At 38.6% G+C, this 26,932-nt stretch overlaps 1 protein-coding gene across 2 annotated transcripts in view; it reads left to right on the top strand.

Moving 5' to 3' along the window:
- LOC130917527 (RAS guanyl-releasing protein 1-like) overlaps nt 1–26,932 on the top strand; it is an 88,505-nt gene that overhangs the window by 29,208 nt on the left and 32,365 nt on the right. The window contains exons 2-6 of one of the 2 annotated variants that reach the window (XM_057839025.1): nt 7,378–7,514; nt 7,710–7,821; nt 21,782–21,844; nt 21,934–22,059; nt 26,440–26,578. In XM_057839025.1, the coding sequence (XP_057695008.1) occupies nt 7,378–7,514; nt 7,710–7,821; nt 21,782–21,844; nt 21,934–22,059; nt 26,440–26,578 (577 nt within the window). Of the gene's footprint in view, nt 1–7,377; nt 7,515–7,709; nt 7,822–21,781; nt 21,845–21,933; nt 22,060–26,436; nt 26,579–26,932 lie in introns of both variants that reach the window. The other variant, XM_057839024.1, reaches the window with a different exon arrangement.

The following is a 26,932-nucleotide window of genomic DNA, read 5'->3' as shown; positions in this document are numbered from 1 at the left end:
GATTACAGTTACAGTTAGACTTCACTTTGATAGTTAATGCAGTTATTGCAATTTTGTTGTTTTATCACAATAGATTGGTTTATTTACATTTCAAAAATCAGAAGCCATTCATTTACAAATGTGATTGCATTTTAGTTTACATATTTAAATGTTCAGATATTAAGATTTGAATGAGGCAAAATAACATGCTTTTTCTCTCAAATATATTGTTATAATCATTTGTTTCGGATGTACTGTGATTATTTTCTGTATAAAAATTAATTTGGTGTTCAAAACGTCTTTTCAAACTTGAGTCTTGAAAAAGAGGGGGTTGTCTTATAATCAGGGCCGTCTTATATTCGGGCCAATACGGTAATTACTTTTCTCATCTTTGCAACGCCGTTACTAGAGCTGGGAATCTTTGGGCACCGAACGATTGGATTACGATTAAGAGGCTCCGATTCGATTTTAAAACGATTATTGATGCACCCCCCCTCCTTTTTTTTGTTTTTTTTGGTTTTGTACATTAGTTCCAAAATTGTTCAAAAATCCTCTCAGGCTAAACCAAACTACTATTTCAGTATCAAGTTAACATATAACAGTAAACAAATATACAAAAATAACAGTAAATAAAAAACTCCAGTCTCATTCTGTATCAGCAGCTTTAAACTACATCCAATTAATTTAATGTTGTATATCAACTGTTACAGTTGTTAAAATTGCTCCCGTTATTCCATTATTTCCCTTCTGTCTACTTTTGTCCAAGTTTTTACACTATTTCATCGTTTAAAGATAGATTCAAGACAAGATTCTGCCGGTTTAGGAGTATTTTAAATAAAAAGTTAATTAGGTTCGCTACAACAGAGCCTTCTAGAGAGGTCTACTGCTTTAAGATGGTGGTTGTTTACTTACGCCGGAAAGTCTCTCATTTCGCATCTCTGTTCAATAATACATGTTGTAACACCGACGTCGTCTGTCATTTTGCATCTAGTTCTACATATATATGATATCTACTGAAGCCATACAGTTGTAAATGGTAAAGAGTTTACATACACTTGTGAAGAACATAATGTCATGGCTTTCTTGAGTTTCCAGTTATTTCTACAACTCTGATTTTTCTCTGATAGAGTGATTGGAACAGATACTTCTTTGTCACAAAAAACATTCATGAAGTTTGGTTCTTTTATGACTTTATTATGGGTGAACAGAAAAAAGTGATCAAATTTACTGGGTCAAAAATATACATACAGCAGCGCTAATATTTGGTAACATGTCCCTTGGCCATTTTCACTTCAATTAGGCGCTTTTGGTAGCCATCCACAAGCTTCTGGCATGCTTCTGGTTGAATCTTTGACCACTCCTCTTGACAGAATTGGTGCAGTTCAGTTAAATTTGATGGCTTTCTGACACGGACTTGTTTCTTCAGCATTGTTCACAAGTTCTCAATGGGGTTTAAGTCAGGACTTTGGGAAGGCCATTCGAAAACCTTAATTCTAGCCTGATATAGCCATTCCATTACCACTTTTGATGTGTGTTTGGGGTCATTGTCCTGTTCGAACACCCAACTGCGCCCAAGACCCAATCTTCGGGCCGATGACGTTAGGTTATCTTGAAGAATTTGAAGGTAATCCTCCTTCTTCATTATCCCATTTACTCTCTGTAAAGCACCAGTTCCATTGGCAGCAAAACAGCCCCACAGCATAATACTACCACCACCGTGCTTGACGGTAGGAATGGTGTACTTGGAGTTAAAGGCCTCACCCTTTCTCCTCCAACATATTGCTGGGCATTGTGGCCAAACAGCTCGATTTTTGTTTTGTCTGACCACAGAACTTTCCTCCAGAAGGTCTTATCTTTGTCCATGTGATCAGCAGCAAATTTCAGTCGAGCCTTAAGGTGCCGCTTTTGGAGCAAGGGCTTCCTTCTTGCACGGCAGCCTCTCAGTCCATGGAGATGCAAAACACGCTTGACTGTGGACACTGACACCTGTGTTCCAGCAGCTTCTAATTCTTGGCAGATCTGCTTTTTGGTGATTCTCGGTTGAATCTTCACCCTCCTGACCGATTTTCTCTCAGCAGCAGGTGATAGCTTGTGTTTTCATCCTGATCGTGGCAGTGACAAAACAGTGCCATGCACTTTATACTTACAAACAATTGTTTGCACTGTTGCTCTTGGGACCTGCAGCTGCTTTGAAATGGCTCCAAGTGACTTTCCTGACTTGTTCAAGTCAATGATTGTTGAAGTCAATAATCACTCACAAGAAATTGCCAATTCGTGTTCCTGTATGTATATTTTTGACCGAGCAGATTTGATCACTTTTTCTGTTAACCCATAATAAAGTCATAAAAGAACCAAACTTCATGAATGTTTTTTGTGACATAGAAGTATCTGTTCCAATCACTCTATCGGAGAAAAATCAAGAGTTGTAGAAATAACTGGAAACTCAAGAGAGCCATGACATTATCTTCTTCACAAGTGTATGTAAACTTTTGACCACAACTGTATGTTTATAGCAACTAGCAACTGGGCGTTGTTTGCAGCAGCTGTCAGCTGCAGTCAGGTATGATTGTTTTTTATCTAGCGGCATGAGTTGAACATGATATTTACTCTCGGTCCGTTCCTCATTGCGTCCCAAAGACCGCGCTGACTGTGTTTTTCTTCCGCTTTACCTGGTATAATTCAATAATCGGAATTTGGATATTTGTGAATCGTTCTCGAATCTTCCACGTCCGAATCGCGAATAATCTAAGAATCGGAAATTTTGCACGCCTCTAGCCGTTACTGTTACTGAGGATGTAAAGGCGTGCGTTACTATGTGTTACTACGTTGGTTGAATGACGCGAGAAAAGTGAGACGCGGACTCATGGAGAAAGCAGAGCGGGAGTAGGGGAGAGGAAAGTGAGTTGTGACGCTGTTGCAAACGCGATGCTCTGGGTGGCTCCTATAGACCCTACTCACATGACGTGACAACCACGCCCCTGCGCCATATTGTCCGTCAACTCGTCGTGTTGATGCATTACCGCTATGTAAATTCCTCCTATTATGTCGTGTTTTTCTGCTCGTTAACATTAATAATCAAATGGTGAAGGCGTGTGTGGCGGTCGGTTGCAATAACAGAGAAGATAGACGAAGCGACTTGAAGTTCTACCGTATTCCGAGAGACCCGGAGAGGAGAGTGAGATGGACTGCTGCAATTCGACAAGAAAACTGGGCTCCAAACGATTACCACAGATTAAGTAGCAGTCATTTTATATCTGGTAAGATGCATTTAATATATATTTAGAGGGTTTTGGGCTGACAACCACAATTAAGATCATTGCTAGGCTAACCGCCGACTAACATACCATTTCAAATTCAAGATGCTTATTTCTTCCACCATCTTTATTTTTTGAATAATATTTAGCTGGTAACAAGTGAAAGAAGCTGGCCTCGTCTACGGATCATCGGTTAAACAGGGGTGTCCAAACTTTTTGCAAAGGGGGCCAGATTTGGTGTGGTAAAAATGTGGGGGGCTACCTGGGCTGATTTACGTAGAACAATACATTTAAAGAAATTTTAGCAAGCCCTTCTGTGTGTCACATTTGCTTTATTATTATTATTTATAATTCATAATTTCAACAATCTCGCCTTTGTGGCGTTCTCTTTCGACCCTCGGGCTCTTGCGAAATACTGCTGCTGTGAAATTAAATTAGCTTCAAGTTGCTTTAATTTCTCGTTGCGTATCTTCCGCGACTGTCTCTTTGCAAATGAGGCAGACACAGTTGTGTATTTTATTGAAGAAATAGTCCAATATGCACCTATCCTTGACGCATCGCAGTCAACTTTTTTTTTTATTGATTGTCGCCATTTTAGAAAATTGGAAGTAAAGGGTCACACGGGGTAATGTTGCTTAGAGTGCTGCTCTTAAAGTTTTTCAAAGTTTCTTGAGAATAGGCTGAGTTTTTGTGGACAAGATAGTTGTAGATATCAGGGTAGCAGATGTCAGGCAGAGACGGCGAAGACAGCGGGTGGAAAAACATCGATTTAGGCATCAAATATGGATCTGGCGAATGGATAAACTGAAGCTTTTTCACATAACGCCTTTTATGCAACGCATCCAATGAGTTTACAGCGTCAGATAACACCGGGGCTTCCATGAATTGCTTTATAAATTGCACAACTAATTGAAACCATTGAGAATAGGGCTAAACAATGACAGACAATATGGCGGCCGGATACAGTGACACGTCATTTTGTGACGTTGGTGAGTAGGGTCTATAAGGACTGTAACCGATTGCCTACAAACTACGCCCACATGATGCTACATTAGATATCACATGTATACAGAACTAGATGCGAAATGATAGACTGGCGGAGTTAGAATTGGCGTTTATAAACAGCTGCCATCTTAAATTAGTACTTTTCAGGAAGGCTCTGTTGTAGCCAACCTTCCTAGCGAACCTAAGTAACTTTTTATCTAAAATAATTATCTAAAATACTTCTAAATCTTCAAAATCTTGACTAGAATGTATCTTTAAATGATGAAACGGTTGTAAAACTTTCACATGTCAAAAGTAGACAGAAGGGAACTAATGCAATAAGGGGAGCAATTTTAACAACTCTTAACGGTTGATTCACAACATTAAATGACTTCCAAACACAGCAAAGTTTACTATCTAGTTATCGCAATATTCGCAATACCCCTGTGTCTTGTTAAGTTTGAGTTAAAGAATTGAGCTAGGGCCAACTGTGCCCAAAAAATCCCTTTGAACTTCACATAGTGTGACCTACAGTGCCTTGCAAAAGTATTTGGCCCCCTTGAACCTTGCAACCTTTCACCACATTTCAGGCTTCAAATATAAAGATATAAAATTTTAATTTTTGTCAAGAATCAACAACAAGTGGGACACAGTCGTGAAGTGGAACAACATTTATTGGATAATTTAAACTTTTTTAACAAATAAAAAACTGAAAAGTGGGGCGTGCAATATTATTCGGCCCCCTTGCGTTAATACTTTGTAGCGCCACCTTTTGCTCCAATTACAGCTGCAAGTCGCTTGGGGTATGTTTCTATCAGTTTTGCACATCGAGAGACTGACATTCTTGCCCATTCTTCCTTGCAAAACAGCTCGAGCTCAGTGAGGTTGGATGGAGAGTGCTTGTGAACAGCAGTCTTCAGCTCTTTCCACAGATTCTCGATTGGATTCAGGTCTGGACTTTGACTTGGCCATTCTAACACCTGGATACGTTTATTTTTGAACCATTCCATTGTAGATTTGGCTTTATGTTTTGGATCATTGTCCTGTTGGAAGATAAATCTCCGTCCCAGTCTCAGGTCTTGTGCAGATACCAACAGGTTTTCTCCCAGAATGTTCCTGTATTTGGCTGCATCCATCTTCCCGTCAATTTTAACCATCTTCCCTGTCCCTGCTGAAGAAAAGCAGGCCCAAACCATGATGCTGCCACCACCATGTTTGACAGTGGGGATGGTGTGTTCAGGGTGATGAGCTGTGTTGCTTTTACGCCAAACATATCGTTTTGCATTGTGGCCAAAAAAGTTCAATTTTGGTTTCATCTGACCAGAGCACATTCTTCCACATGTTTGGTGTGTCTCCCAGGTGGCTTGTGGCAAACTTTAAACGAGACTTTTTATGGATATCTTTGAGAAATGGCTTTCTTCTTGCCACTTCTCCATAAAGGCCAGACTTGTGCAGTGTACGACTGATTGTTGTCCTATGGACAGACTCTCCCACCTCAGCTGTAGATCTCTGCAGTTCATCCAGAGTGATCATGGGCCTCTTGGCTGCATCTCTGATCAGTTTTCTCCTTGTTTGAGAAGAAAGTTTGGAAGGACGGCCGGGTCTTGGTAGATTTGCAGTTGTCTGATGCTCCTTCCATTTCAATATGATGGCTTGCACAGTGCTCCTTGAGATGTTTAAAGCCTGGGAAATCTTTTTGTATCCAAATCCGGCTTTAAACTTCTCCACAACAGTATCTCGGACCTGCCTGGTGTGTTCCTTGGTTTTCATAATGCTCTCTGCACTTTAAACAGAACCCTGAGACTATCACAGAGCAGGTGCATTTATACGGAGACTTGATTACACACAGGCGGATTCTATTTATCATCATCGGTCATTTAGGACAACATTGGATCATTCAGAGATCCTCACTGAACTTCTGGAGTGAGTTTGCTGCACTGAAAGTAAAGGGGCCGAATAATATTGCACGCCCCACTTTTCAGTTTTTTATTTGTTAAAAAAGTTTAAATTATCCAATAAATGTTGTTCCACTTCACGATTGTGTCCCACTTGTTGTTGATTCTTGACAAAAAAATTAAATTTCATATCTTAGTGTTTGAAGCCTGAAATGTGGCGAAAGGTTGCAAGATTCAAGGGGGCCAAATACTTTTGCAAGGCACTGTATGTTTTTTGGTTTGGTTGGGGGAATGAAAAAAAAAACATGAAAAGTAACACCAGTTACTTTGCCAAGTAACTAACTACTCTTTCTAACTCAATTACTTTTGGGGAGAAGTACCGTATTTTCTGCACTATAAGGCGCACCTAAAAGCCTTAAATTTTCCTCAAAAGCCGACAGTGCGCCTTATAATCCGGTGCGCCATATATTTGAATCAATATTGAGCTGCAAGTTTGTTTGTTTTTTGACAGATTTATACAAATTTGCAAACAAAAACGGGCTTACCAAATTGCACCATTGTAATAATAAAACCACAAATTACGCTCTCCATCATCATATACAAAATCTTACTTGCTTGCCATGTTCATGTCCAAACTGTTGTTTTCTTCACTGACCAATTATAAATCAACATTTTGGGACCAAAAAAAAAAAACAAAAATTTCCCCCCAAATTTGAATAGTTTTATATTTGATAATTTAACATAAGCAGCAGGTATAGTCATAGGTGTTTTTGGCCTTTATACATGCTCTGGTCAAATACAGTGCATAAATTACAAATCAGTGGAAAAATTATAACCCATCTAACACAAAAAGAGTGACTGCGGAAAAGAAAAAAGTTCCCCTTCACTATGTGATATATATATGTTGCACTACATGTTTTACCTTGCTGTTTTGTTGACATTCCTTTTAGCGCAGCACCGTCTAATGGATGCATAAAATAACCCCAGCCTCTACTGTAGCGTTTATTCTATGCGCCTTATATATGGAAAAAAGTTTTAAAATACGTAATCCATTGAAGATGCGCCTTATAATCCGGTGCGCCTTATGGTGCGGAAAATACTGTAATTTGTAACTGTAATTGATGACTTTTTTAAAGTAAGATTAACAACACTGATTTTATATCGTAAAAACTCTTGTAGTAGGCATTTTTTTCAGAATAAAGTGCCCGCCAAGTCATATTTTTCAAGTGTTCTTTTTAAAAAGTATTTCATTTCATCTTCATCAGGAAGTTGGTGCCGCGCCGACGCAACACATGTCCCAGTCCCCAGGACATCAACAGAGCCCTGAGGGGGGCCCCGTCAGCCCCCAGCGCCAGCGCGGCAAGCCTGGATGACCTCATACTACGCTGCCTGGGCTACTTTGGTCAGTCGCGCGCATTTGATCGTAACCTGCTTATGTAAATGAGAAGTGGGGTACACAGGGAGAGAGGCTATGCAAGGGGAGGCTCATACAATGGTGCTTTTTGTTCTACCGAAGCCTTTTTGGGACCCCTTTTTTACAGGGGAGACATTTTTAATGAAGTGATTTTTTTTTTTTTTTTTTTTTTACATACGTCAGATTCGGAAGGGAAACTGTGCAGCCCCCGAGGGTCCCAGATGGTCCACATGACACTGATGATGCACAGCTGGGTTGTCCCGTCGCAGACCTTTGCCCAGAAGCTCCTCACCTTATATCCTGATGGTTACGTTGGGATTCATGTCAGGAAAGGTCAAATTCTTAGATTTCTGAAATACAAATGATGATATGTTGTTAGTGCAGTTTTGTTGTCCAGGTCCCTGAGAAGCAAAGCCAATGACGGGCATTCAGTTACACTAAATTCACTGTTTGGTACTGACTGCGCTAGACGGCCAATCCATTTTGACTAGGAGAGGCATTTTTGGCATTTTGACCTCCCAATAAAAATGAATTGGACGTCTAGCGCCGCAAATAACACTAAAAGTTGAGCATTCACAGCCAGTCTTCCCAGTTTAGATGAATTTTATTGTTATTGTTGAGTTACTTTGTGTACAATACTATATAGTACATACTGTATACAGTATACGAGGCGATACGATATACAGTTGTGGTCAAAAGTTTACATACACTTGTGAAGAACATAATGTCATGGCTCTCTTGAGTTTCCAGTTATTTCTACAACTCTGATTTTTCTCTGATAGAGTGATTGGAACAGATACTTCTTTGTCACAAAAAACATTCATGAAGTTTGGTTCTTTTATGACTTTATTATGGGTGAACAGAAAAAAGTGATCAAATCTGCTGGGTCAAAAATATACATACAGCAGCGCTAATATTTGGTAACATGTCCCATGGCCATTTTCACTTCAATTAGGCGCTTTTGGTTGCCATCCACAAGCTTCTGGCAAGCTTCTGGTTGAATCTTTGACCATTCCTCTTGACAGAATTGGTGCAGTTCAGTTAAATTTGATGGCTTTCTGAGATGGACTTGTTTCTTCAGCATTGTCCACAAGTTCTCAATGGGGTTTAAGTCAGGACTTTGGGAAGGCCATGGCCATTCGAAAACCTTAATTCTAGCCTGATTTAGCCATTCCATTACCACTTTTGATGTGTGTTTGGGGTCATTGTCCTGTTGGAACACCCAACTGCGCCCAAGACCCAATCTTCGGGCTGATGACGTTAGGTTATCTTGAAGAATTTGAAGGTAATCCTCCTTCTTCATTATCCCATTTACTCTCTGTAAAGCACCAGTTCCATTGGTAGCAAAACAGCCCCACAGCATAATACTACCACCACTGTGCTTGACGGTAGGCATGGTGTACTTGGGGTTAAAGGCCTCACCTTTTCTCCTCCAAACATATTGCTGGGCATTGTGGCCAAACAGCTCGATTTTTGTTTCGTCTGACCACAGAACTTTCCTCAAGAAGGTCTTATCTTTGTCCATGTGATCAGCAGCAAACTTCAGTCGAGCCTTAAGGTGCCGCTTTTGGAGCAAGGGCTTCCTTCTTGCACGGCAGCCTCTCAGTCCATGTAGATGCAAAACACGCTTGACTGTGGACACTGACACCTGTGTTCCAGCAGCTTCTAATTCTTGGCAGATCTGCTTTTTGGTGATTCTCGGTTGAATTTTCACCCTCCTGACCAATTTTCTCTCAGCAGCAGGTGATAGCTTGCGTTTTCTTCCTGATCGTGGCAGTGACAAAACAGTGCCATGCACTTTATACTTACAAACAATTGTTTGCACTGTTGCTCTTGGGACCTGCAGCTGCTTTGAAATAGCTCCAAGTGACTTTCCTGACTTGTTCAAGTCAATGATTGTTCAAGTCAATAATCACTCACAAGAAATTGCTAATTCGTGTTGCTGTATGTATATTTTTGACCCAGCAGATTTGATCACTTGTTCTGTTAACCCATAATAAAGTCATAAAAGAACCAAACTTCATGAATGTTTTTTGTGACAAAGAAGTATCTGCTCCAATCACTATCGGAGAAAAATCAGAGTTGTAGAAATAACTGGAAACTCAAGAGAGCCATGACATTATGTTCTTCACAAGCGTATGTAAACTTTTGACCACAACTGTATACGTATAATGATACAATACGATATCAATTTCACGATACGATACAATATATATTTTTCATTTTTAAATACCTTATATACTAACATACTGTATAATACTATGGGAGAAAAAACAAGTTATTAGAGGCCATAACGAGGGTTTATTCTTGTTTTTTATTCATTTTAATTGTAATAATTTTATTTCTGTTCACATTTTATTAATTTATGATTTAATGTATTCATAAAAAATATGAATATAATTAATGTAAAGATAGGTAACACTTTTTACACTGACATCATAATACTGTCACAAGACCGTCATAATTATAGCAAAATTTGCCAGAAGACACTTAAAGGGATCCACGGATAGAAAGACTTGTAGTTCTTAAAAGATAAACGGTATTATGAGTTAAAATAATTTGATATTGAAACCCCTCTTGATGCTTTTGGTTTTATACAGCTGTAAAATTAGTTTAACTAGCAGGTCTCCATTGTTGTTGACATCGCAGGGCGGTGACGTCACATAGTTACCCTGCAGGGCTTGCAAAGTATGACTCTAGTGACATAAACATGTCATATGTTCAACTCTTTCAATTTGAACCCGAGAGGAACATTACCGAGCATGACAGCACTGTCAATATTTCACAAAACGAGCAGCAAAAGCAAAATGAACATAAAAGACAGGATGAGACGAGATGAAAGTAGGAAAGAAAACAAAACAAGTGTTCTGCCAAAATGTGCTGCACCGGCAAAATGTCCTACAAGAGGCGAATTTGACCACCCAAAGTACTACCGTGCGCTTTCAGCTCGTTTTGTTTAGATACATACAGACAGAACATACTAAAGATTAATAAAGAACATACTAAAGATAAAGAAAATACCTAAACGTAGTAATGTCAAATACTACATACAGACAGAACATACTAAAGATTAATAAAGAACATACTAAAGATAAATAAAGAAAATACCTAAACGTAGTAATGTCAAATAAGGGTGGTTAAAATAAATGTCAAATAAAGGTGGTTTAAATATGTTACGCAACTAATGTGGTCAATAGATGGTCAACAAACTGCTTTACAGCTACCACAATAAAACACTATGCTATAAGGTATGAGAGGGAAACACATGCAAAACGTATTTTGAGGCAATGAAAGGTAATAAAAGACAAAATAAAAACACAAATAGTAAGTACTTGCTGCTTTTAACTGTTGAGCGCGTGTGTTGGATGTCTCGCCGCGTAGAAGGAATTGCAGTAACTTGGTAATATTCTTCGAGTGACAGTGACAATCTACGTCATCACCCACATGACGCTTCTTAGGTCAAAATTTGCACTTAATATAGATTTTTAAGTCAATGGCAATATTTTACATGTTTCTAATAACATATTTTAGTAGAAGAGAACAACTGTGGCTTATTAGTGCCTACAAGTCTTCAAGTGTCATAAATATGATTATAACTGAGAACTGGTGTCCACATATTTTTGGTAATTAGAGAAAGAAAACAAACTTAACTCTATTAAGTCCCGGCGTCCACATAGAGTGGGGCAAATAAGTATTCAGTCAACCACCAATTGTGCAAGTTCTCCTACTTGAAAAGATTAGAGAGGCCTGTAATTGTCAACATGAGTAAACCTCAACCATGAGAGACATAATGTGGGGGGAAAAAAATGAAAATCACATTGTTTGATTTTTAAAGATTTCCAAATTAGAGTGGAAAATAAGTATTTGGTCATCTACAAGTAAGCAAGATTTCTGGCTGTCAAAGAGGTCTAACTTCTTCTAACGTGGTCTAACGAGGCTCCACTCGTTACCTGTATTAATGGCACATGTTTTAACTAGGGCTGTCAAACGATTAAAGTTTTTAATCGAGTTAATTATAGCTTAAAAATTAATTAATCAAAATTAATCGCAATTAATAGCAATTCAAACCATCTCTAAAATATGCCATATTTTTATGTAAATTATTGTTGGAATGGAAAGATAAGACACACGACGGATATATACATACAACATACTGTACATCAGTACTGTCTTGGTTTATTTTAACAATAAATCCACAAATGGCATTATTAACAGTAGGTAGAATAATAAGTAGGTAATATAATAATAAGAATAAAAATAACAATAATACAAATAGAGTGAAAAGTTTTACGTGTATTTTGCATAGCTATTTTGATATGGAATGCCAGTTCATTTTGCATTGTTGTTTAACTGTGTGTCTAAAAAGGGCCTCATGACTATAGACTGAAGTGCTTTTCTTTTTGTGAACATTATTTTTTTTTTGAGAGAGATAGGAATATTATTTTTGTTGTGCTTTCAATAAACGATACTTATGTTTGTTGTGAAGGAGAAGCTTATGCCAATAAACGGCGTGGTCCAAAGAACGCCTGTGTCCACTCGCCTTTACTGTATAACATATACAGTGGGGAGATCAAGTATTTGATACACTGCCAATGATTGGCAGTGTATCAAATACTTGTTCTCCCCACTGTATCTGTACATATCTTACCCAAAATAAAACAGACACATAATTGCCACTAAAAGAAAGAAAACTTACCGAAATATGTGCAGAGCACAAATAGCAATTTGCATTGCATTGTGAATACAGCATAAACGTCTCACGACTACTAATTCTCCCACGTTTAGAAGACATAACATGAGTATGGAACGGCGCTGCCCCCAACTCCTAATGTCCATAAACGGCCTCATTGTAATGTTTGAGACAATATGCTAGCGGGTCATTCATTGCATGCGTTAATTGCGTCAAATATTTTAACGTGATTAATTTAAAAAATTAATTAACGCCCGTTACGCGATAATTTTGACAGCCCTAGTTTTAACTCATTATCGGTATAAAAGACACCTGTCCACAACCTCAGTCAGTCACACTCCAAACTCCACTATGGCCAAGACCAAAGAGCTGTCGAAGGACACCAGAAACAAAATTGTCGACCTGCTGGGAAGACTGAATCTGCAATATGTAAAACGCTTGGTGTAAAGAAATCAACTGTGGGAGCAATTATTAGAAAATACAAGAAAATACATACAAGACCACTGATAATCTCCCTCGACCTGGGGCTCCATGCAAGATCTCACCCCGTGGTGTCAAAATGATAAGAATGGTGAGCAAAAATCCCAGAACCACACGGGGGGACCAAGTGAATGACCTACAGAGAGCTGGGACCACAGTAACAAAGGCTACTATCAGTAACACAATGCGCCGCCAGGGACTCAAATCCTGCACTGCCAGACGTGTCCCCCAGCTGAAGCCAGTACACGTCCGGGCCTGAAACCAAAATAGAACTTTTTGGTAGAAACACAGGTTCTCGTGTTTGGAGGAAAATGAATACTGAATTGCACCATACCCACTGTGAAGCATGGGGGTGGAAACATCATGCTTTGGGGCTGTTTTTCTGCAAAGGGACCAGGACGACTGATCTGTGTAAAGGAAAGAATGAATGGGGCCATGTATCGAGAGAGTGAAAATCTCCTTCCATCAGCAAGGGGATTGAAGATGAGACGTGGCTGGGTCTTTCAGCATGACTATGATCCCAGACACACATCCAGGGCAACAAAGGAGGGGCTTCGTGAGAAGCATTTCAAGGTCCCAGAGTGGCTTAGCCAGTCTCCAGATCTCAACCCCATAGAAAATCTGTGGAGGGAGTTGAATGTCCGTGTTGCCCAACGACAGCCCCAAAACATCTCTGCTCTAGAGATAGATATGCATGGAGGAATAGGCCAAAATATCAACAACAGTGTGTGAAAAACTTGTGAAGAGTTACAGGAAACTTTTGGCCACCATGATTGTCAACAAAGGGTACATAACAAAGTATTGAGATGAACTTTTGGTATTGACTAAATACTTATTTTTCACCATGATTTCCAAATAAATTCTTTAAAAATCAACCAATGTGATTTTCTGGGTTTTTTTCCCCACATTCCTTCTCTCGTGGTTGAGGTTTACCCATGTTGACAATTACAGGCCTCTTTAATATTTTCAAGTGGGAGAACTTGCACAATTAGTGGTTGACTACTTATTTGCCCAACTGTACGTGTCACAACGTCCACAATCTTAACATATGGTGTAGAAATGTTCAGATTTTTAAGAACAAACTTAATTGCATGGGGATACGTTGCCTCGCTGGTCGATGAACTCCAACAGTAACCTCTGCATTTCCAGGTCACTTCTCCTTGATTTTGGGTCACTTTCTGTTCATTTGGGGGCATTTTTGGGTCACTTCCTGTTGATTTTGGGACATTTCTGTGTGACTTTCCGTTGATTTCGGAGCATTTCTGGGTGTCTTTCTGTTGATTCTGGCGGCATGGCTCAATTGTAGTAGTTTCTACCCAACCCTAATGTTGTATATTTTGTTCTCCTACTCTGCTGACCATGTTGAAGTGTCCTTTAGCAAGATACTGAACGCCACAGCGCTCTTGAGGCTGCATCATCAGTCGGTGAATGAGATTAATTGTGTCATAAATGTTTGTTCAAAATGTTGTATTTTCATTTCCCCTGCCCTGTTGAAGTGTTCTTCAGCAAGATACTGAACACCACAGTGCTCTTGAGGCTGCATCATCAGTCGGTGAATGAGATAATTGTGTCAAATTGTGTGCTTCTAAGTTTGTATTTTCAATTCTCCTGTTCTGTTGACCATATTGACGTGTCCTTCAGTAAGATATTGGATGTCACAGATCAATCATAGACTTCAAAATCTACAGTATTCACCTGACACTTCGTCATTCTCTGCGTCACGCCTTCCAGAAGGGGCCTGGACCAAAGTCCGCCTCATATAGTAGGAGTCAGTCGCAGACAACTAAGATTGTGACAATATCTCGATACAGCGATATATCGTGATATTTTGCAACCCGATCGGTTATCGATATGCTCCCGCCAAGTATCGATACTTTTATTTAACATATTGGCCATACAATGTAGTATGGATGATGTAAACTGCTCAGTTTGTTGAGCAATTCCTTGGCGTTCCACTAGGGGCGCTCGGGAGTGGCGGTGAGGGTAAAGTGCGCACAAGTCGTCTAGAGAAGAAGAAATGTAGCTCCAAGTAGGTTGAAAAAATAAAAAAGCTCCGTGAGAACGGTGGAGGAAAAAATGAGCAAAATATTGCTACAAATCACACATGGGGACACACTTTAGATTTTACACCAACAAGAAAGGAAGTAAGGTGAACAAGGACTTTGCTGTATGCAAGAATTGTCTAAGAAAAATAAGTTTCACTGGCAGCTGGTGACGTAGTGGACACCGGAGTTTGTGAGCTTCGCTTTCATCACTTGAGGTAAGAAAGTTTTGCAATGTAATTAACTTTTTAATTTACATGTATTATTTTGATGACATTTGGTGTTGAATGATATAAAGTAAACCAGGACCCTAAACTGGATGAAAATGAATATCGAACAAGCCCACATGAATTTACCGATTTATTTGACATTATTTGAGAACCACTTTCCATCTCGTTTACTAAACAAACTGTTATTACTGTCATTTTGATACAATAAGCTATAAAAATGGTTTGAATAGGTTCCAAGATATAGAAAGTGATGTGCATGATAATTAATGTAGCCTACATATTAAAAATAGGTAATTATTGCATTTTTAATTTCTATACATTCAATTCATGTTTTTTTTAATTCAATACTTCCAACACAAAAAAATCAGGATTTCAACTCAAAAGCTATGAAGTAGCTAATATTTTTTGTTTTATTTTGTTGTTTTTAAGGTGAGGAAGACTGTGACTGAGCAAGTCTGACATCTTAAATGCTGAAGCAGATAGTGGAAGTGCTCAAACCAAGCAACAAAGGTCATATACGAAGAAAAGACACACCAATTTTATCATTGCCCCACTCCAAGCTCAACTGCTGACACCTACGGCACCTTTTTTTTTTTTTTTTTTTTTTAAGATTTAAAACTTTAAAGAAATTAAAGGTGCCATTCATCAGATTTATATTAGATATATTATATTAGATTTATATTTTACAGCAATGTTGCACAGAAAAGGTGTCACTGTTTAATAAATGACTTAAACAGTATTTTTTCTCTTTTTAAATTATATTTTTTCATTTCAACAGTTGTATCGTAGAATGTCATGTATCCAATTTCTGACCAACATATCGTTAATCGCTGTATCGTGATATCGTGAGATAATCGTTATCGTGAGCCTTGTATCGCGAATCGTATCGTATCGTGAGGTGCCCTAAGGTTCCCACTCCTACAGACAACACAGCACATCTAGCGAGCCTAAACCAGATTTGTGAAGAAGTACGAAAGTACCGCATACAAACAGGAAGGATTGTCTCAGGAGTGATTTGTTCTAGAATTCAAGGTAATTATTATATTTTTCGTACCATGCATGCGTTTTTAAACATTGTGAAAAAACAATGGGAGAAATTAGCTGCTACTGCAGTGGCATCATAGTTTGCCATATTTACGTAAAATAAAAGCTAACTGCACGGTTTTTTTTCTTTTTGCTTTTAACCAAGAATTGAGACTGTTTTACGTCCATATCTATTAAGAATTCGGGGATTTAAGCAGTTATTCACAAGAATTTTCACCGGAAAAGCTCTGTTTACATCAGGCGGCCGCTAGCTACATTCACAAACTAACATTGTACTTTGACATATTTACGTAAAATCATACACGTCATAATATATTGACATGACACAGGGCGCAGGGCCGATCCATAGGGGGCCTACTTTCAAAAACTTCAAATTTAAATTTTTCAAAACCAAAGATGCTACCGACCTAAAAACCAAAACAGGCACCTACCGTAGCCGTATACATTGGGGCAAATAAGTATTTAGTCAACCACCAATTGTGCAAGTTCTCCTACTTGAAAAGATTAGAGAGGCCTGTAATTATCAACATGGGTAAACCTCAACCATGAGAGACAGAATGTGGAAAAAAACAACAGAAAATCACATTGTTTGATTTTTAAATAATTAATTTCCAAATTACAGTGGAAAATAAGTATTTGGTCACCTAAAAACAAGCAAAATTTCTGGCTGTCTAAGAGGTCTAAGTTCTAACGAGGTCTAACGAGGCTCCACTCGTTACCTGTATTAATGGCAGCTGTTTTAACTCATTATCGGTATAAAAGACACCTGTCCACAACCCAGTCGGTCCCACTCCAAACTCCATTGTTTGGAAAGAGCTGTCGAAGGACACCAGAGACAAAATTGTAGACCTGCACCTGCAATAGGTAAAACGCTTGGTGTAAAGAAATCAACTGTGGGAGCAATTATTAGAAAATAGAAGATATATAAGACCACTGATAATCTCCCTCAATCTGGGGCTCCATGCAAGATCTCACCCCGTGGCGTCAAAAAAAACAACAACAAAACAAAAACAAAACAAGAACGGTGAGCAAAAATCCCAAAACCACGTGGGGGGACCTAGTGAATGACCTACAGAGAGCTGGGACCACAGTAACAAAGGCTACTATCAGTAACACAATGCGCCGCCAGGGACTCAAATCCTGCACTGCCAGACGTGTCCCCCAGCTGAAGCCAGTACACGTCCAGGCCCGTCTGCGGTTCGCTAGAGAGCATTTGGATGATCCAGAAGAGGACTGGGAGAATGTGTTATGGTCAGATGAAACCAAAATTGAACTTTTTGGTAGAAACACAGGTTCTCGTGTTTGGAGGAAAAAGAATACTGAATTGCACCATACCCACTGTGAAGCATGGGGGTGGAAACATCATGCTTTGGGGCTGTTTTTCTGCAAAGGGAACAGGACGACTGATCTGTGTAAGGGAAGAATGAATGGGACCATGTATCGAGAGATTTTAAATGAAAATCGCCTTCCATCAGCAGGGCATTGAAGATAAAGATGGCTGGGTCTTTCAGCATGACAATGATCCCAAACACACAGCCAGGGCAACAAAGGAGTGGCTTCGTAAGAAGCATTTCAAGGTCCTGGAGTGGCCTAGCCAGTCTCCAGATCTCAATCCCATAGAAAATATGTGGAGGGAGTTGAATATCCGTGTTGCCCAACGACAGCCCCAAAACATCACTGCTCTAGAGGAGATCTGCATGGAGGAATGGGCCAAAATACCAGCAACAGTGTGTGAAAAGCTTGTGAAGAGTTACAGAAAACGCTTGGCCTCCGTTATTGCCAACAAAGGGTACATAAAAAAGTATTGAGATGAACTTTTGGTATTGACCAAATACTTATTTTACACAATGATTTCCAAATAAATTCTTTAAAAATCAACCAATGTGATTTTCTGTTCCCCCCCCCCCCACATTCCTTCTCTCGTGGTTGAGGTTTACCCATGTTGACAATTACAGGCCTCTTTAATATTTTCAAGTGGGAGAACTTGCACAATTAGTGGTTGACTACTTATTTGCCCCACTGTACGTGTCACAAAGTCCACAATCTTAACATATGGTGTAGAAATGTTCAGATTTTTAGGAACAAACTTAATTGCATGGGAATACTTTGCCTAGCTGGTCGATGAACTCCAACAGTAACCGCTGCATTTCCAGGTCACTTCTCCTTGATTTTGGGTCACTTTCTGTTCATTTGAGGCCATTTTTGGGTCACTTCCTGTTGATTTTGGAGCATTTCTGTGTCACTTTCTGTTGATTTCGGAGCATTTCTGGTGTCTTTCTGTTGATTCTGGCGGCATGGCTCAATAGTAGTAGTTTTTACCCAACACGAATGTTGTATATTTTGTTCTCCTACTCTGCTGACCATGTTGAAGTGTCCTTTAGCAAGATACTGAACGCCACAGTGCTCTTGACTCTGCATCATCAGTCGGTGAATGAGATTGTGTCATCATTGTTTGTTCAAAAGATTGTATTTTCAATTCCCCTGCCCTGTTGAAGTGTTCTTCAGCAAGATACTGAACACCACAGTGCTCTTGAGGTTGCATCATCAGTCGGTGAATGAGATACTCGTGTCAAATTGTGTGTTTCTAAGTTTGTATTTTCAATTCTCCTGCTCTTTTGATCATGTTGAAGTGTCCTTCAGTAAGATATTGGATGTCACAGGTCAATCATAAACTTCAAAATCTACAGTATTCACCCAACACTCCATCTTTCTCTGCGTCACGCCTTCCAGTAGGGGGCTGGACCAAAGTCCACCTAATATAGTAGAAGTCAGTCGCAGACAACACAGCACATCTAGCGAGCCCAAGTCGGATTTGTGAAAAAGTACCGCATACAAACAGGAAGGATTGTCTCAGGAGTGATTTGTACGAGGATTCAAGGTAATTATTATATTTTTCGAACCATGCATGCATTTTTAAACGTTGTGAAAAAACAATGGGAGAAATTAGCCACTACTGCAGTGGCATCATAGTTTGCCATATTTATGTAAAATAAAAGCTAACTGCACGTTTTTTTGTTTTTTTTTTTGCTTTTAACCAAGAATCGAGACTGTTTTACGTCCATATCTATTAAGTATTCGGGTATTTAAGAATTTCTTCACAACAATTTTCACTGGAAAAGCTCTGTTTACATCAGGCAGCCGCTAGCTACATTCACTAACAAACTAACATTGTACTTCAACGAATTTACGTAAAATCATACACTTCATAATATATTGACATGACACAGGGCGCAGGGCCGATCCGTAGAGGGCCTATTTTCAAAAACTTCAAATATTTTCAAAACCAAAGCTGCTACCGACCTAAAAACCAAAACAGGCACCCACCTTAGCCATATATGAGTCTACATGAGCAGCAACATCAAAAAATTCAAAGTCGTACCATTATAAAATCCTGATTATTTTTTATATAAGTATAAAAAAAAATGGCTATAATAGTCTCAGATTTTACACTAGACGCACAAAAGCAAATGTAGAGATGATCATCTATATTTTCAGGATCAACAGCAATATTTAACATATCATACAAGTTTTTGACCAAAATAGAAACTTACATTTTTTTTTTGTTTACTGCAAGTTTTCAAAAGCTAATAAATCAATTTTCACATCAGAAACTTAATACTTGAGGAACACATGCAGAATCAATTATGAATAATTTATGAATAGATTATCAATGAATTCCATATACAATCACAACTTATAGAATAACCCTTTATTGTCATTATACAGTTGTACAATGAAAATGTGGAGCATTTCCCTTTACAGTGCAGGATAAGTTAACATAAACATAACAAACATAAATATAAAATGCGTATGAGATAGTCCTATAATTCAGGCAGTGCAAATAATCGATGCGGTGTTATCAGGATGTGAGCCTCATCTTTCAACGATCACATAGCCTTTTTCTACTGTATGCAGGGTCCCCCCAGGATTGCTAAATCTAAATTCAAGACTTTTAAGACCTTTTTTTAATGCCATTTCAACTGAAAATTAATACTTTTCTCGCACCCATTATTTAAATAATATTTAATCATATTCAAAAAAATAAAGCACTGAACATCAAATTTAACCTCAATTACTAAGTGTGTTTGACAAAAGAATGCACATTTATTGAAGATACATTTAAAACAAAAAGTTTTGTGCCACAGACCGGCCCTCTTTATGTCATGACCTACCTTATTAAAATATTGTAATAATAATCGTGCTGTCAAGCGATTAATTTTTTTTTAATCGCGACTAATCGCATGCTGTCAATAGTAAACTTGCGATTTTTTTAAATGCATAAATTATATATTTCAATTTCTAAATACACCTATTAGCACAGGAGTTCATCAAATTTAAGCCTCATTAGAAACAAGAAAAGAGTTTTCCTTTACACTTGTAAAGATGAATCAAATATGAATTTTCCCCAAATAACTTGTAAAAAGGGAGGCACAGAGGAAGAGCATGTCTACTGACAGTTCTGAGATCAAGGGCTCAAGCGCAGGTTCTGTGTGAAGTTACCATTTTATTTTTGGGGTACTAGCTATAATTTTATCTTATATTAGACTGACTTTTTAAAGAATGAGGAACCTTTTGCAGGTGTTTTGAATTACACATGTGGCAAGTGTGTACAAAACTGAAGCTTTTCATCATAATCATTTTTTTTTATTGGTTTGTGGTACATGCAAATCGACATACTCAATTTTGTTGGTTTAATCTACCAAAATAAAACAACTTTTACTTGATATTCAAAATTTGGGGGGCGTACTGTATATAGTTTAATAAAAAATTAATGTAATATATCATTACTTATGAGTGTTTTCATATTATTCATGACATAAAATTACCGCAATTAAATGTGAAAGATTGAATGATTGATTGAAAGAATAATTGTACTCACCAAAACGGCGAGGACAATCATCTATATTTTCAGGATCCATAGCAATATAGCTTATTTAGGTTGAATTTCGCTATTGTGTAGAGATAAAAAAAATCCAACATGGCAGCCGTCACAAAACAAAGAGCTTTTTAAGTTGAAAATTGTAAATAAATGCTTAAATCGCAGAATTTATATAGATATGAATGTAAAACAGTCTAGATTCTTGGTTAAAAGCAAAAAACAGGCAGTTATCGATCATTTTACGTAAATATTTCAAGCCAAAGTTGCACAAATTTTATCCATGGATTTTTTTTTTTTTTTTGAGTTTATCACAGTCAAAAGCCAATTTAACGTTCTGCCTGGGTCGACCCCTCACGGGAAGGCGTGGCGCAATGTCTGTGGGAGCTGCCTTGTCAATTTATGGTGGAGTCACATCTTGTTAATTTTGGGGCAATTTCAGGACATTTGTAAGTCAAAAATAATGACCACAATCGTGATTTTATTACTGATCTGAGTTGAAAATCAATTGGCATGGTCACTTTTGGTTGATTTTGGGGCTTTCCCGGGTTACTTCTTGTTAAATTTAGTTGCTTTGCTTTGGTTTATTACCCCAAGATTTGGGAAGCGCTACAGTCAGCATCACGACGACACGGCTCGTTTTTAGATCTTGCCGCGTACTTAATCTGACAGGTACTACTAATGTGATTTATTGATTCAACATAACTGGCAGCAATCAGGTTTGGGTGTGATCACTGCTTTGTAAAAAACTGGTTCATCACGCTTAACTCATGATCTTACAAGGGTGGAGCATTTACTTTTTCACATAGGATCACATGGGTTAAAATCAGCATTTAAAAAAAACGACAATTTTCTTTTGACTTGTGAATGTGTTCTCCTTGACCGACTCTCACGTACAAGGACTGCCCTCCCGACAAGAGAGGCCTGAGGCGGGGTCAAGTGTGTCACCTGGTCAGGTGAGTGACAAGCGTTTCAGAACCGGTTCGTTCTCCCGCCCTATTTCATGATTACTAAACAAACGCTCTCGTCGCGCCCCGGTGGTCAGGACCTGGATCGGCCAGTTCCCCGCCGTGTTCGAGGCCGACCCCCTTCTGGAGCAGACCATGGGGGACCTGTGGTCGTTGGTGCGCTCGGACGGGGAAGAGGCGCAGATCATTGACCCGTCCTGCGTGTGAGCTTTCATCTTTCCCGGCTTGTTTTGAAATCAAGATTGAGATCTGAACATGCTGCTTTCGCTTTGGTTCTGACATGTTCTCAATGCGGTTGCACGGGTTTTCCCCAAGTCACTGTTTACAGTTGAATGTGCCCTAGTTTTGATAAGCATTCTTTTACAACCGTGAAGGTAGGGGTGTGACAAAATATCGAAATGGTGATATATCGTGATACTTCGTATCCCAAAAGGTTATCGAGATATCGTTTTAAAAAGGTGTCAATGTCTTAGAAAGCTAAAAATGAACCAACAAGTTTTTACCAAAGTCTTCCACCATAATAGTGTAGGGTGACCATATTTTGATTTCCAAAAAAGAGGACACTTTGCCTGGCCTCGAGATACTTGAATTTTACTCGCAGCTCACTCAAAGATGCCTATATCACTTTAATATATTTAAAGTGTGCCACTTCAGTCTGGACAGAAAAATTGTATAGTACATATTATATACTATATGGAAATAAGTTTTTTACTTAACAGGCTTTATTCTTACAAGCAAAAAAAAAAAAAAAAAAAAAACCAACAAAAAAAAATATCACGCAGACCCGTGGAAATATAATACAGTCAATACAGTAGGCTGTGCCACATATATATATATTTTTTTATAAATAACTATCACGATAATTGTCGTTGAGAAATTGTTATTCCCACTCAATTTTTAATCTCATTTAATTTTCTAGGTTACACGCAAACAATAACCAAAATAAACCGACAACCAGCATGTTTCCAAACGCAGCAGTTCAAAACTACGTTTCCCATAATGCCTAGCGCGGCTTAGCTCACTGATAGCTACCCTATTAGCGAGTACCGGGAGATGAGGCAAAATCAAACTTTGCTATCTAAGTTTACAATCATCGGTAGCGCAACGATTTGACATCAAACGGGATTTTACAGATCACGCCAATACAAAGCTCCGACAGAAGTCAACAGTTGCCATTATATACGTATTTATCGTAAAAAACTTAACAACTGGGCAGGCGCTCCTACTTAAAATATAATACTAACATTAAACCAAAAACGCGAACGCAGAACAATTAATACAAGACTAATACAACATACTGCATCTCTTTGTACCCATATATTGTATAATATATAACAGAAGACACATGAGTGACATTAACAGAAGATAAACTAAAGAAAGGTGTATGGAGGACTAGAAACGTCTCTTGAAACTTCTTCTTATTGTAGTCTGTAACTGCCTCTTCTCTTGCCAAGCCGTCAACCCAGTAGATGGCGGTAATGCCCCATAATACAAGGGGTAAACTGCACTCCTTCTCCCGCCCATACTAGTAGGAGCCACGGCAACGCAGGCAAGCGCTGTCCACCAGCGGCCGGAGATATTCTCTTCAAATTGGTCCCGTGAAAAATAATAAAAACCGGACATTTTAATGAATTTATAAAACCCGCCTGGATGACGAGGACACGGCGTGAAAGGTGGACATGTCCGGGCAAAAGAGGACGTTTGGTCACCCTATAATAGTGTCTCAGTTAACTCTAAGGCTGAATTGACGGTGCTCGACGCCCAATTTAGACTGGGAACGTTAGTCCATTTGAAACCAGAGCATTCACAATCATTCTGTCCGATTTTCAGGGCATTTACAGGTAATTTTCTGTTGAGTTTGAGTCACTGCCTGTTCATTTGGATGATGCCCAGGTCACTTCCTGTTCTGCAACTCAAAATAAACAGAAAAAGACCCATAAAATACCTCAAAATCAACAAGAAGTAACTGAAAATCAACAGGTAAATGACCTTAACCCTTTAACACCTAAGCCAATTTTGGCTGAATTTGCATGCATTTGATGTTGCCTTTATATTTCAAAGAAAAAAATGTTCACAATGGCCAAGTTGGGTCCCTTTTTTCAGGACACCTTGAACTTCATGTCCAAACTGTTGTTTTCCTCACTGACCAATTACCCACATTTTGGAGCCAAAAAGGAAAAAAAATCCCAAAATCTTTTTTCAAAATTTGTAATGTTGATGTCCCATTGACAACCAAACATGCTCGACCAACCGTTTTGAAGCTTGATAATATTTATTCAACTTGTTAGGATAAACATTCAGTAGAATAAAATAAGATTGAATAGTTCTATGTTTGACAATTCAACACAAACAGCAGGTATGGTCATTGGCGTTTTTGGCCTTTACACATACTACGGACTCAAAACAGGTTATATACAGTGCAAAATAGTGAGAAAAAAAATATATACTGTATATATCATCTAACACAAAAAGGGTTTGGAGGATATCTCTTTGTGAAGTTAGGTATTGTACCCATCACCTTATTAAAAATATAAACGTACATGCAATCAAGCTTCTCAAACACACATCTATATAAAAATTGAAAAGATTTTAGTGAAGAAAAATATAACATAAAAAAAAGTTTTCAAAAATATTGATAAGTAGTTCAGCTCAATTCAAATATTTCAGGCAAGCAACCCAATAAAGTTTTTTATTTTATTTTATTTTTTTTTTGCGAACTCAATATAGCTACTTCTTGAACAGGTCACGGAGGGAGTTGAGTCACACACAACGTCACACAGCCTACTCTTTCGCCATTTGCGCGCTGCTGTCACTTCTACTTGCCGAGACGCCGACTCATCCCAAGAAAACAATGACAAATACGGCTCATCTTGTTCCTTGAGTTAATGAAATAATGCATTAGCTTGTGCTAAATTTAGTTTTAGATTCATTCTGCACGTTTCAAAGTCGGTCGCTCAATCCAACCGGCCGTTGCTTGCTTCGCATGCCTCCCTTTCAATAGTTGGCGCCACGCTCGGAAATTTATTAAAAATCTTCACATTCGGTTCGTCTTCTTGACATCACAATGGCTCTTGGGATATGTAGTATTTTGTGCTGCTTTCGGTTTTGAAAAAGGACAGGAAATGATGGAAATATGGAGATAGATACATGGTCCATGCAGCGTTTTAATGCATATTTATGAGTGCAATAAAACTATAAAACTCAAATGACATTATCTCCCGTTTTACTTGGTCGATTGACTTCAAATAAAAACTGATGTGGACATCAACTTCCGCACTTTCAAATGAGACCACCCACCGGCCGGTGGGTGACGTAATTACAGCTTGAAGAAGCTTCAAAGACAATATGCGTAAACGCGTCGCGGCAGGCACGTTCGGTGTTAAAGGGTTAAATAGCCCCAAATTACCCCAATGCCTGGCATTGGCTGCCAATGACTGCCATAGATGTTCAATCCGTTTGAAGTGGGAGGGATGGCAGCGAATGAACGAATGTTCATTCGCTGCCACCCTCCCACTTCAAATGGATTGGACGTCTACTAATGATAAACTCATTCCAATTCACAGCAGAAGCTTTTTTTTCTTCTGTTTAGTTTAGTTTAGTTGTTTGTAGAATATCCTACAATGATTTCCTGACCAATTTATCGATAATTGTTGTATCGCCATATGGTCAGATCATCGTTATCGTGAGCTTTGTATCGCAAATCGTATCGTATCGTGAGGTAACAAGAGGTTCCCACTCCTACATGTAGGGCGGCAGCTATTGATTATTTAGTTAACTAGTCAATTGATTAATCGACTAGTTAGTTCAAATAATCAAGTAATGTAAGATCTAAGTACAACAAAAGAACAATTGGCTCATTTACATAGTACAAGTCCGCTAGCTTAAATGCTTTAAAATGCTAGCGTTTAAAAATTTTTTTTTTTTTTTAACAATGCTCTTTCATAACCAGGGGACTCCAAACCAGTCCTCAAGGGCCGCTGTGGGTCCTGGTTTTTGTTCTTAGCGATCAAGCACAGACAGTTTAACCAATAAGTTGCTATCTGCTAAAACAAACACCACCTGACTACAATCATCTGATTACACTTGTAAGACACCAGATTGGCGAAAAGGTGTTTTCTTGTTTTATTGGAATGAAATCCTGCACCCACAGTGGCCCTATATGAAATAGTTTGGAAACCTGTGCTCCTAACAAATGGTTTAAACATATATTCCCACAAAAAAACGGCTCCATATCCCTTTAAACTAAATTACAAATGCATTACAAAACCATTAGTTCAAACAAAAACTTAGCTTATGTTGGCCTTAATAGGGAGCAGCTGGATTCAGCCATGTGAAATGAGTTATGTCATATTCACCGTTGCCACTAGAGGGCAGTGTATCCACCCAAATCAATAAAACTAAATGCAAACACTTTCAAAACAAATCATTACAACACCACTTCAATGAAATACTCGAAGCAGCAAAATTTTATTCAATCTTTTTCTAATCGAATTACTCGAGTTAATCAATTAATCGCTGCAGCACTACAGCTGTGTCTACTTAGACGCGTATATTGCTTGACAATTGTTATATCCTTCCAGAAGTCTTAACGTGGACGTGTCGCAGGCCCCTTCGCCATGCGTGAAGAAGAGGAAAGTGTCGCTCATCTTCGACCACATGGAAGCCGACGAGATGGCCGAGCACCTCAGCTACCTGGAGTTCAAGAACTTTTGCAACATTTCGGTAAGACTTTATTTATTTATTTTCCCTACAGGCATGACGAATCCAAAAAAACATACAGCATTTCTATGTGTTTACAATTAATTCAACCCGAAAAGGGCGGACGGGAGAAGCCGAAGCTTATTGAAACCCGCCCCCAGTATACCATAGGACGCAGAAAATATCGAATAACAATTTTTGACATTCAGATTACGTAGTGATTACAAGGATTTAGGTTTTTTTTTTTTTTTTTAATTTAACCATCCCCCTTGATTGTTCATTTTCCCAATAGTCCATTGTCGACCGTGGCAATGTGCTCTTTATGTATGTTGATTAGATCCAGTAGATTAGTTCATAATTCAGTGGTTAGTCTTAGAG

This window comes from Corythoichthys intestinalis, chromosome 6 (genome assembly GCF_030265065.1).
Source record: "Corythoichthys intestinalis isolate RoL2023-P3 chromosome 6, ASM3026506v1, whole genome shotgun sequence".
NCBI lineage: Eukaryota > Metazoa > Chordata > Actinopteri > Syngnathiformes > Syngnathidae > Corythoichthys > Corythoichthys intestinalis.
Note: the sequence above shows the minus strand (reverse complement) of the source record. Positions and strands in the feature narration are given on the sequence as shown.